Raw genomic sequence first — 11,972 nt, 5'->3', positions numbered from 1 at the left:
CGCCGGGAACCCCGTATCCATGCCTGAGGGAGGTGAGGGGCACCAGGGACCCCTGCATGTGCCTGCAGGGGCGAGGCCCCCATCCTTCCGCTCCCGACATCACCCCCCATGCCCCTGCACCTACATCGTCTCCTTTACTCCTTAGATGTTTACATGAGGAAAGTTGAGTCCATTTCACAGATGAAAAGACGGAGGCTCTGAAAGGTTGATCTGCCCAAGAAGACACAGCCCGTATGTGTCGGGCGAGAGTTTAAACCTGGCCCAGCCTCTCGGGCCCCAGGCACAGCCCCCTCTCGGGACAGGGGCCCGTGATCCCGACAGCCTTCCCATCCTGGTGTGAAGACAGAGATGGCTCAGACACCCGTCCTGCTGGGCCACTGAGGCGGAGGGGCTGGCCTGCCAGGCCCAGTTGTCGCTCTTTGCCACTGCGGGCCCCAGGTGGGGAGCCTCACAGGCCAATCCTATCAAACGTAGGTTTGATCCCCCAGAGCAGTGCAGGGACCGGTGTTGACTGGGCTCTAGCCCTGACTTCCTCCCCCAGCCTTGCAGGGCTCAGGTCCAGAGGACACCTGACCACAAGTTTAACTTGTGGGTGGTCACTTGCCTCGTGTGGTGACACCACGGTGCCCTCTCTGCAGCGCAGAGTCCTCGCCCGCCTACTATGAGTTCGTCGGCGTCCGCGGCTGCCAGGACGTGCTGCACCTGTACCGCCTGCTCTGGGCCTCTGCGGTTCTGAACGTCCTGGGCCTGTTCCTGGGCATCCTCACTGCTGCTGTCCTGGGGGCCTTCAAGGACATGGTGAGGCCCCTCGGCGGGACCCCCACTGCTCACCGGGAGCCGGGCTCCGGGTCCATTTCTCCAGGGTGGGCTGGGGGATCCCTGGCCCTCACTTTACAGATGGGGCACTGAGGCCCATGTGTCTGCCAGCGGCGTGTCAGGGTGACGGCTGGTGTGCACCGACTCACCTTGGGGCCGTCCTGTCCCAAGCCTGTCACAAGAATCACCTGATTTAATCCTTGCCTCCCTGCTGAGGTGGGCACAACCCACCCCCAAGAAACAAAGTTCAGCTCCCAAGAGGGAGGCCCAGCCCTTGTGCACTAAGCTCCCATCGTTAGCAACTGCCTGGGGCTTCAGACCGGCAGGTCTGGGCTGGGGCCGGGGCCAGTGCCTTCACAAACCCCAGAGGCGAGACACATAACGGCCTGAGCAGGAGGAGGGAGGGACGGGGCCCCTCGCAGGAGTTGGGCTGGACCTGTCCTGGAAAGGCCAGCCCTCGCCCGCCCAGGAAACCACAGGGAAATCACTGGCCTGGGCTGGCTGGCCTCTCTCTTCTCCCTCCTCCCTCCTCTGCCCTCTCCTGGCGCCTGTTTCGAACCAGATGTTCTGGTGGTGTGTGGCCAGCAAACCTGCCCCTGAACTCGCAGAGAAGCTGCAAGGGAGGGGCAGCCAGGAGGGAGGGAGCCCCACCCCGAGAACATCCAAACGGCAGCCCAGGGACGAAGGGCGTCCCCTCTTGCACCCACGCGAGGTGGCCGGGCGGCACCAGGCAGACGCACATCCTGCAGGCCAGACCCGGCCCAGTGTGGCAGTGACAGCACTCCTGAGTGGCTTCTCCATGCCCCATTCATCCCAGAGACTGTCCACAACTAAAAAGTAACTCAGCTTGGAACCCTCCTGCCATCTGCTTCTCAGCTTCTCCTTTTCTCAGCACTTTTGTGCTTCCAGACAAAACTGGTGAAACTGAGAGTGACCCTGGCATCCCGAGGTCCAGCCCTCTGGCTCCCCACCCATTGGCCCCCCAAGCCCCACCCTGGGCCCCCAGACGCCCGCACACCAACACAAGACAGGCACCTCCCAGGGTCCTTGCTCTGCGGTGACAGCTGGCCAGCCCCTGTGGGCCGGGACCAGGTGGGAGCGGGAGTCGGGTTGGGAAGGGTCTCTGCCGGGGATCCTGCAGGCTCTGGGTGCGTTCGGCGTCTCCTCGGTGCAGGCTTCTCTGCCTCAGCGGCTCAGTGTCTCCTCTCCGTGGCTGTCCTAGGAAGAACTGCAGCTGGATTGTAGACAGGACACAGAAACGCGCGTGTGGTGCAGGCGCCATGCTCGCTGCACAGGCCCGGGGTTTCCAGGGTTTTCCGGAAGGGGCTTGTGTGTTCATTAAAGCCCATGATAAAATGTTGGAGTGCGGGATCAGGAACAGGAGATGCCCCAAGGGCCAGCCCACAACGCAGAGCCACACCCGGCTCCAGGAAATCTCTCTCAAACCCAAAGCTCAGGGGTGTGCAGAGCAAGGAGGGGACTTGCTAACCTTCACACCCACCAAGCAGGCACTCTTGTGAGTTTAATTGATTTTGCCGTGTAAACATTTTGTTAAGGAACGAAGATGCTTCCTTACCCGTCACCAAGCTGGACGGCCCTTCCCCATAGACGAGGGCACATTCCTTGTGACGGGAGCGTGGGAGGCGCTTAACGTGCTGGCAAGGGCAAGCGGCTGGACCTGCCTCTCGGGCCTCCTCCACGTGTGACTGTGGCCCCCGTGTTCTCTGGTTTCTGTGCACTTGCCCCGGCCGCATCCTCAGGCCACCCCCAGCTCAGAGGCCTCCCCACCCCTCTAGCTGTCAGAACCTCAACTCTCCTGCCCCTCCCTCATGGAGCACGGACCCTCCATGCCCATCCACCTCCCAGGCCCACCTCAGCTGCCCCCCTGCTCTCTGCAGGGTCTGAGGCAGGACCACGGCCTCCTGCACACGTAGACCAAGGGCTGGCAGCACTGTTTTCTATTTGAGGACATCTCAGGCCTGGGGTCGTCACTGTGGCCAGACCCTTGCAGCAGTTCTGGCCTGGCTTCCCTGCCTGTGCCATCTTCCCCTGGCTTCCCTCCAGGGTGCTGCTGAACCCGGGAGTGGGGGCTGGGGAAGGTGGAGGGGCACCTGTATGAAGGTAGGGAGGGAGGCAAGGCCTGGGTGCCCTCGGCCCAGTCCCCGTGTTTCTGGCCCGGGAAGCCCTGGAGCTTGTGTGAGCCATGGGCCCCTCCCTCCTTGGGGGATGAGGCCGGCTGGGACCTGAGTTGGAGCTGGCACCTTCTTTGGAGAATTTTAACTGCCTGAGTGGGTCAGTGGAAGTGTGGATGGGAGCTTAGAAAGCTTTGGTTTTGTTTGCATTCCCCAGAAACCCCGCGCTGGTTGGGTGCAAGCTTGGGGAAGCGAGAGCTGTCAGCCCGATGCTGAGAGGGCCTTCCTCACTTGCACCCTTTTGTGCCAAAAAAGCAGACTCTGGGGCCCGGAGAGAAGGAAACCAGTGCTATTTTTTCCCCCAAAAATATTAAGTAAAAAAGAGCCTGAGCCAAGCGGTCACCCGGTGTGACTGGCAGGCGGCAGGGCCCTGGGACCAAGATGTAGAGAACCTGAATATAAAGACACGCTGGGCCGGGGTTAGCTCCAGCCTGAGAGGCGGGGTTCAGGGGTGCTGGGCTTTCTAGGAAGGCTGGACGGCCTCTCCCTCCACTGGGGGGTGCACGTTGACCACCCGTCTCCTCTCCGTGGCAGGTGCCTCTGTCCCAGCTGGCCTATGGCCCAGCCGTCCCACCGCAGACCCTCTACAACCCTGCCCAGCAGATCCTGGCCTGTGCAGGCTTCCGCCCGACGCCCGAGCCCATCCCGACCTGCTCGTCCTACCCTCTGCCCCTTCAGGTAGGGCCAGCGTCACCTGCTGGAGTTGGACGTGCTGGTTGCAGGCAGTGGGGTGGACAGGACGGGGCTGGGGTTGGAGGGGATGAGGTCTTGCAGCTGCTTCACCTTCTGGATTAGGGATGGGAGGTGGGGGGCAGTAACAACCCTGCTGTTGGGGCACAACCTCCCTGCAAGTATGGCCGGGGACTGTGCCTGGTGACCCGCCACCGTGCTCTGCCGGCAGCTGGCTCTTCTGACCCCGGGACTGGCCCTGCACAGGCCTGGGCAGCTCCCTGCTGCAGTGTGGAGGCTCCTGTGTGTCTGCTGGTGGATGTGCTGGGGGCACAGCCAGGTTATTTAGGTGGAGCCATATGGATCTGCCGGAATCCAGCCCCATTTTACCTGTAGACATGGAGATCTCATAGGGTTCATCCTGACATGATGCTGTTGACCTTGGGGACAACAGAGAGGCCACGACAAAGCTGCAGATCAAAGCACTCACCGTGATGTGTTTCTGTGTGGGGAAGGGCAGGGTGAACGTGGAGGGTCGTTAGTTTTGAAGTCCAGCATGACACAGGTCTTCAGATGTTCCGCAAGGAGACCTGCTCCCAACCTGTGACGTTGGCAGGAGGAGACATTCCTCAGAGTGACGTCCGGGGGAGGCGTGTACACACCCCACCCTCACGTCCAGGACAGAGAGGGCTCAGGTTTGAGCCGGGCCTGAGAGCCACAACCTTCTCAGCTCACCCCGGGGACCTGCGCCAGGGACCCTGTGAAGGGAGTGGGAACCGGCACTCATGGAGAGGGGGCTGCTAGGGGTCCCTGGCGTCTGGGGCCTGCTTGGGGCAGCCACCGTCAGTCCTGCCTGGGACACAGCAGCTGTTGGGCTCAGTGGAGACGACCAGGGCCCCCAGCCTGACACCATCTCCTCGTGGAGGGATCCCTGCACCCCGTGCCTCAGTCTCATCTCTCACTTTGAATAGAAAGCTGGGGCCCTGCTCCTTGGGAACACAAGGCTCCTGCTGGAGGTCTGGCCTGGAAGCATCTTTTCCATTTCTGTGTTGGGGGAAGATGTGGTCCCCAGGGTCAGAAGATGGCGGGAGCTTTTGCCAGCGACCCCGCAGTGGTCTCTCCTGCAGGCAGGCGCGTCTGCATGGTGCTACAGGCAGCTTCATCCTCCCCCAAGCCTCCTGCCCCTGCCCCAGGGACGTCCCCATCACGGCAGGGACCATGTCCCCCGGGCCACAGCCTTGTCCTGGGGGCTTCTCTCTGGCCTCCTGGTCTCCCGTGGGAAGTTTGCCAAGCCCAGAGCTGGAGGCCCGCAGGGGCAGGGGTATCTCAAGGGACGCTGGGCCTGCGGGTGCTCCCCAAGCGGCTCTGCACAGACCCGGACTTAGAATTGCATAGGTGCCAAGAACTTGCAACCCAGAGTACAGCCTGGAGAAGAGTGGGTGCTATGGAGTTGGAAGTTGGGAGTTCCCAGCAAACTTGAGAGAATGTTCCCTAGTGTCTCACTCTGTCGCCTGTAGCCAGAAACCTGTGAGTTTTGGGGGAGAAAGAAATGAGGTTGGCAGGTGTCCCTGAGCCACTGGATCCCACGAGCCTGGGCTGTCAGCCTCAACATCGCAGTCCCTCTGAGCAAGGGCCCCATTCTCAGCCTTACCGACACCTGTGCAGAAATTCTGCTGTCAGGATCCAGAGGTCCTGCTAGCTCCCAAGGCGTCTGCAGTGCAGAGCTCTCCAGGGAAAGGCTCAGACAGGCAGCTGGCTTCTCAGGGGATGCTGAACACCCAGGCTCAGACAGGCAGCTGGCTTCTCAGGGGAACACTGCACACCAAGGTTTAGACAGGCAGCTGGTTTCTTATGGGACCCTGCAGGCCGGGGCAAGAGGAGCACAGAGCACATCTGGTAGCTTGGAGTTTAAAAAACTCTTCCTGTGTTATTTCTTAGAAGGAGTTTGTTTGCTTTATTTAAAATTTGATTTCAAGATAGAGTTTTTTAGCCCCTAGAATTTAGGAGAGGGGGAAGAACTAAGATGTGTGTTGGCAGTTGGAGAAAAGCTAGAATGTATCGATTTAAAATCTGTTCCTTGCTTTTCCGGTCTCAGAATTACTTGAGTGGGTCTATGTGTGTTAGTCAGGGCTCTCCAGGGAAGCAGGTACCTACATGTGAAGAGAAATCAATCCATCGATTCTGAATGACTGGCTGGCCACTGGGGCTGCAGGTGCACAACCACAGGAAGGGGACAGGATGGACCAGGGAGGGTGAGGCTGCCTCTGGGGTGCCCAGGCCGCTGGGGCAGAGTCCACTTCTCCTGGGGACCGCAGCCTCTTTCCTTAAGGCCTTCAGGGGAGAGGAGGGGCCGTCCGTGTCCGGGGGCTGAGGCGCTGTATGCAAGGGTGTCAATCACCTGAAGATGCCTCCATGGCAACACCCAGATGTGTGTGTGAGCCGCCGAGTTAGCCATGGTGACACTGAACCAGCCACACACTGCTGGACGTGTGGACGCGTGGGGTTCACACCTGGGGCCTTTCCTGAATATGAAGTGTTGGGTGAGCCCAGGAGCCCCTGACTGTCGGTTTTGGAGTCAGCTCAGAGGCTCGCTGTCTGTGAGGAAGCGGGATGTGGTCTGGGCACACCCTTCCTGGGGCATCTACCCCATCCCCGTCCAGCTGTGGAAGCCAAGGTTGTACCAGTGAGGCCCCGACCACCCTCTCCTGTTGTGACCAGGGCTGGAGCTGCCCTGTCCAGTGGTCCTGGGTCTGTGGCAGGGGAGGGGTCCTGAGAGTGGCCCTGGGTCTGCAGGAGGCCCGTGTGAATGGCCCTGGGTCGGCGGGGGCGGGGTGCACGTATGAGTGGCCCTGGTCTAGGTCAGGCTTCCCTGCGGTCCAGCAAGGGGTGGTCTCACCTGCTAACCCAGGGCCCTCTCTGTTTATTGCAGCCCTGCAGCCGCTTCCCAGTTGCGCCCGCCTCCGCCCTGGCTTTGTCTGAGGACCTGCAGTCCCCCTCTCCAAGCAGCTCTGGCTCTGGGCTTCCCGGCCAGGCCCCACCGTGCTACATACCCACCTACTTTCCCCCAGGGGAGAAGCCACCCCCCTATGCTCCCTGATAGAGGTGTGGAGTAAAAGATAACTTTGGTTTGTTAAAAAAAAAAAAAAAAAAAGGCAGCCTCTAGAAATCCCGCTAGAGATTTGTGGCCAACCTCCTAGAGAACCCAGGAGAGTGGTCCAGAAGTCTGTCCCCTCCTTCCCTCCCTGGGCACACTGGTGAGGGAGGCTGGGACCAGCAGGGAGTGGGGCCCTGCAGACCCAGGCTGGTGACACCTCGGCTCGGGCTCTGCTTACACCACCCGGCCTCCTCCTCTGACAGCGATTGTTCTGGTGTTTTCACATCCCTTAATTAATTAGCTATTAAGATTCTGCAAAGAAGGTGCGGCCCCGTGCCTCCCTGCGTGTGTGTTCTTGTTTGCGGACGTGTGTTGTGCGTTACACATTCACGCGTGCGTCTGTGTCCTGGAGAAGGGCAGGGCAGGACCCACCCGCCCCTCGTGCTGTGCTCCTGACATATGCCAGGAAGGGAATGAGGCTTTGGCTCCAACGCCCGGCGCTGTGTCTAACCACCTGCAGAGTTGCCAGAATCTGGGGGCCCGGTTGTCCTTCCCAGCCCTGGGCGCAAATCTGCCCGGGCCACTGGCGCAAGCGTCTCCCCCTGAGCTGTCTCCCAGCTACGGCACCTGGACTTCTGCTGTCCTTCCGTGGCTGCTCCCTCACCGTGTCTCAGGATGGGATAGTGGGGGAGGGTGTTTCGTGGTCCCTCGGTTCAGGGTCTGGGAACGCAGCGCTCCCTGTGGAAACCAGCCTAGCTCCCCGCGGGCCCAGCATGCGCCCTGCCAGTCACACCTGGGGAGACAGGTGAGCGCGCCTGGGAAGAGGCAGGTCCCCGGTGGGTCCCAGGCGCCCCAGTGATAGGAGTTCAGGATGCGCCACCCCAAAGTAGCCAGAGTCTCTTGAAAAGCAGTGGATGTGGGGAGAGGCTCTCAATTCCTCAAGTCAGATCTTCAAGGAACCAGGGACTCCCCGGGCGCGGGGGAGGTGAGAGGCGATCCCACTGCTCCTCAGACGCACCACAAGACACCGAGTCGCGGCCTCTGCTCTGTGGGCCACTCACACTTCCCCAGTCACTCCCTCTCCCCTCGGAAGCTGGCGGCCCTAGGCCTCACCGCTCTCAGGGCCTCACGTCCCTCCCTTCAAAGCCCCACTGGGTCTAGAATAAACAAGTACCACTCTTCTCCCGAGTGAGTCTGAGGTCTCCAGCTTGTTTCATGGAACAGCACCTGCCTGGGAGTTGGAGCGGGGACTTTCTTCCCTGCCCAGTCCCGAGTCTGGGAGAAAAAAGATACGAGAGGCACGCTCATGCAGACACAGGCTTCTGCCCCCTCCGCTGCCCAGGACCCTCCCTCTGCCCCCCTCTGCCCGACGACGAGTCTCATCCTGTGTTCAGTGCTCCTGGGCAGGAGGCCGCAGCGCACACCCACACATGGGCGGGGCCCAGCCAGGCCGCAGCGCACATCCACACACAGACGGGGCCCAGCCAGGCCCGCAGTGCACACCCACACACGGGCGGGGCCCAGCCAGGCCCAGGGGCGCCAAAGGGCCTCTGAAAGGCCTGCAGCCAGCTCTGGTCTGTGAACCCGCCACTGCTTGTCATTTTTGTTTTATAAATCCAGCCTCACGCGCTTGCTTTCCAGGAGAATGTGGTCTTGGCCTCTCCTCAGGGCTGACTGGCCTTGCACCAGTCCAGGAGGTCAGGCATGAGCCGGAGGTGCGGCGTCCTGTCTGGAAACTCACCGCCAGGTTCCTCCAGGGCTGCAGGTGCCTGGCTCTGACTAAGAAGCTGAACAAGCAGCAGAGACCAAGAGGTTTCTGGAGCGCCGGGAGAGGCACTCACCTGTGCCTGGGGGAATGAAAAGTGTGCCATGGATTTCCCGAGCCCCCGAGGCTCTCGTTTTACCTCAGAGGAGGCTCTGTGGGCGCTGACGGTGCCGTGGTCTTGTGTGGGCGGTTCTCTGTGGCCCGAGCACTCTGGAGCTTGGCCTGTGCCCCCGAAGCTGCCTGGTGCAGGCCCCAGGCCTCTTGTTCTAGGGGTACGAAGAGCAGAGAAGCTGAACTGCAGGTCTGGGCAGGGAGCCTCTGTCCCCTGGAGCCCTGGCCAGCAAAGTCACAGGAATAACCATCATTCTCTCATGTCAGCCCTCGGTTGCAGGACGCGGTGTGGGGGTATCAGAGTGCTTCCCCCAAACACAACGTCGATCTTCCCTGACTTCTAATCTTGTCTAGAGTCAAAAGCTGTTCAAAAATATTCAACTCCAAGGTCAACAATTTTGTTCTTGCCACAAAAATGTCCTTATCCTTTACCCCAGCCACAAAGAATGTGAACAATTTGACTCAAGGCTGGTGGTGGCCGGAGGGTCCTCCAGGCCCCAGGGCAGCTCCCAACTGGCGCAGGGCTCCGGCCAATGCCTGGCCTGCAGTGTGGGCGGCGGCTGCTCTCGAGGTGCACCTGTCTCATGTGGACGGAGCCTGTCTGGGGCCACCAAGCTCTGCCGGCCTGAGTTACAGTCTGATGAACCCCTCCCTGGGCTCCGCTAGGGCCTCCTAATCCCAGCCTCCCCCCAGCCTCCCCTGGAGGGATGGGCCCCCAACTCTGCCCTCGCTCAGTTCCCACGCACAGCCGAGGCCAGGGAGACCCTGGAGGCCTCGGGAGATGGGGTGGAGGGGATGGTGGGGCAGGGGGTGCTGGGTGGTTTGGGGGTGCTGTGCCACCTGCACGCCCTGCCTCACTGGGACACACAGGAGACACCTGCACGCCCTGCCTCACTGGGACACACAGGAGACACCTGCACGCCCTGCCTCACTGGGACACACAGGAGACACCTGCACGCCCTGCCTCACTGGGACACACAGGAGACAGGCTTCTCCTGCAGCTCAGAGGTGGGGCCTGATGCAGCTGCAGGTCATGCCTGGGGAGGGCGGGGTCAGAACATTGCCCTGGGCAGGGCTCCGCTGAAACTGGCCCCACCCTTATTAGCTTGGGACCTTCGGTTACAGGGAGCCTCCTCCTGCCTCAGTTTCTACATTTCACACAGCAGCACTGCTCACAAGAGCCCCCAATCAGAAGCAGCCCAAATGCAACTACTGAGCGGGGGAGGGACGTGGTCCGTCCACATGGGCCACCGGCCACGGAGAGGGGAAGGGACGTGGGTGATAGGGTTTGGCTGTGTCCCCACCCAAATCTCAAATTGCATCTCCCAGAATTCCTGTGCGTTGTGGGAGGAGCCAGCGGGAGGTAATTGAATCATGGGGGCTGGTCTTTCCCGTGCTGTTCTCGTGAGAGTGAGTAAGTCTCACGAGATTTGATGGGATGATCAGGATTTCCGCTTTCCTTCTTCCTTATTTTCTCTTGCTGCGGCCGTGTAAGGGGTGCCTTTGGCCTCCCACCGTGATTCTGAGGCCTCCCCAACCATGTGCAACTGTAAGTCCAATTAAACCTCTTTTTCTTCCCAGTCTTGGGGATGTTTTTATTAGCAGCATGAGAACAGAATACTACAGTGGTCCATCCACACACGGGTCACCCGGCCACAGAGAGGAAGGAAACCCTAATGGGTGCTACGGGGTGAGGCTGTAACACATGGTGCTCAGGGAAGGACACCAGACACCAAGACTCTGTTCTGTTTATATGCAGTGTCCAGAGCAGGCGTGTCCAGAGCAGGTGTGTCCAGAGCAGGTGTGTCCAGGGCAGGCGTGTCCAGAGCAGGCGTGTCCACAGACAGAAGCCGACTGGGAAAGGAGGCGCAGTCACTCACTGTTTATGGACATGGGTTCTTTCTGGGGAGACAAGCATGTTCTCAGCGTGTTCTGGATGGGGAGAGGTGCAGTCACTGGTCACGGACATGGGTTCTTTTTGGGAGACAAGCGTGTTCTGAGCATGTTCTGGATGGGGAAAGGTGCAGTCACTGGTCAGGGATGTGGTTTCTTTTTGGGAGACAAGCGTGTTCTGAGCGTGTTCTGGATAGGGAGGGAGGAGCAGTCACTGCTGTCAGACACGGGTTCTTGTGGGGAGAGGAGTGTCCGGGAGCCAGATGGAGGTGATGGGTGGATGGCCCGGTGGATGGACTGACCGCCGACCAGTGCCCTGCACTCATGAGGCGTGGCTGTTGCCGTGTGAATCACATCTCCGTGGAAACGGGGTGGGAGAACCAGGCCCCAAGGCTGTTGTGAAGATGGCCTTATGGGGCTGCATTGGCGCCTCGGGCAGTGCTGGCCGCCGGCCGTGCTCGGTGAACAAGAGCCACAGTCATCACCCTTGCCACGCAGAGCAGCTCCTTCTGCAGACATGGGGACCCTGTGGCCACCAGGCCCCACGGTGGGAGCAGAGATGCCTCCGAAACTCCGGAGACCCACAGGCAGAGGAGGATTCCACGAGGCCGGGGCCTGTCAGCAGATCCTCAGACGGCAACACACACCACTTCCCTTTCTGTTCCCTAGACCTTTAGCTGAGGGAATTCAGTAAGTGGAAAACATGCTTGAAACAAGGGCACCATGAAGCGGACCCTCCCCTCTCTCTCGTGGAGGCCTCGACCCTGGGGCAGGTGGCCCTTCTTGCTTTGCAGGCAGGGGCTGCAGCTGGAGCTTCTCCTACAAACTGGCCAGGCTGGGATTAGCCCGGCTGTACACTCGCTTTATGCTTCTGTTGGCGTTTAGATACCTGATGTTCATATTTTCTGTATTACGTGAAGTGGGAGGACACGTTCCTTTGTGCTTAGAGCAGTGTTTACACAGAGGTGCCCGGGCCCAGGGGACAGCAGCCAACCTCTGCAGACATTTTGTGTTGTCATGAGGCTGAGTGTCCAGGAGGGGGCGCTGCTGCACCTGCTGGGCACAGGACACGGCCGGGTCAAAGGACCCCACCTGCAAATCACATCCCAAGCCTCCCTCCTCCTCTCCAGCCCGCAGTCAGGGCTGTTCCTCTTCCCTCCTGGGACACATCCCTCCTCCCTCCATGGGACATGGGCAGGGCCATCCCTCTGCCCTTCATGGGGGACATCCCTCCTCCCTGTACGGGGAAATCTCTATCTTCCCTCCGTGGGATGCAGTAAGGGCCACCCTTCCTCCCTGCACGGGACATATCCCTCCTCCCTCCAGGGTCCACATCCCTCCTCCCTCCAGGGGACACATCCCTCTTCCCTCCAGGGACACATCCCCCTCCCTCCTGGGACACATCCCCCCTCCCTCCAGGGGCCACATCCCC

At 60.6% G+C, this 11,972-nt stretch overlaps 1 protein-coding gene across 1 annotated transcript in view; it reads left to right on the top strand.

Annotated features, from left to right (window-relative positions):
- TMEM255B (transmembrane protein 255B) overlaps window positions 1–6,797 on the top strand; it is a 37,916-nt gene extending 31,119 nt beyond the window's left edge. Inside the window, 3 exon segments of the mRNA XM_017861830.1 lie at window positions 581–798; window positions 3,543–3,686; window positions 6,607–6,797. Coding sequence (XP_017717319.1) covers window positions 581–798; window positions 3,543–3,686; window positions 6,607–6,774 — 530 coding nt within the window. The 3' untranslated portion in view covers window positions 6,775–6,797.
- The last annotated feature ends 5,175 nt before the right edge of the window (window positions 6,798–11,972 follow it).

The sequence above is a fragment of the Rhinopithecus bieti genome, unplaced genomic scaffold (assembly GCF_001698545.2).
Source record: "Rhinopithecus bieti isolate Rb0 unplaced genomic scaffold, ASM169854v2 scaffold_62034, whole genome shotgun sequence".
In the NCBI taxonomy this organism is placed as follows: Eukaryota; Metazoa; Chordata; class Mammalia; order Primates; family Cercopithecidae; genus Rhinopithecus; species Rhinopithecus bieti.
This window is presented reverse-complemented; position numbering and strand designations above follow the sequence as displayed.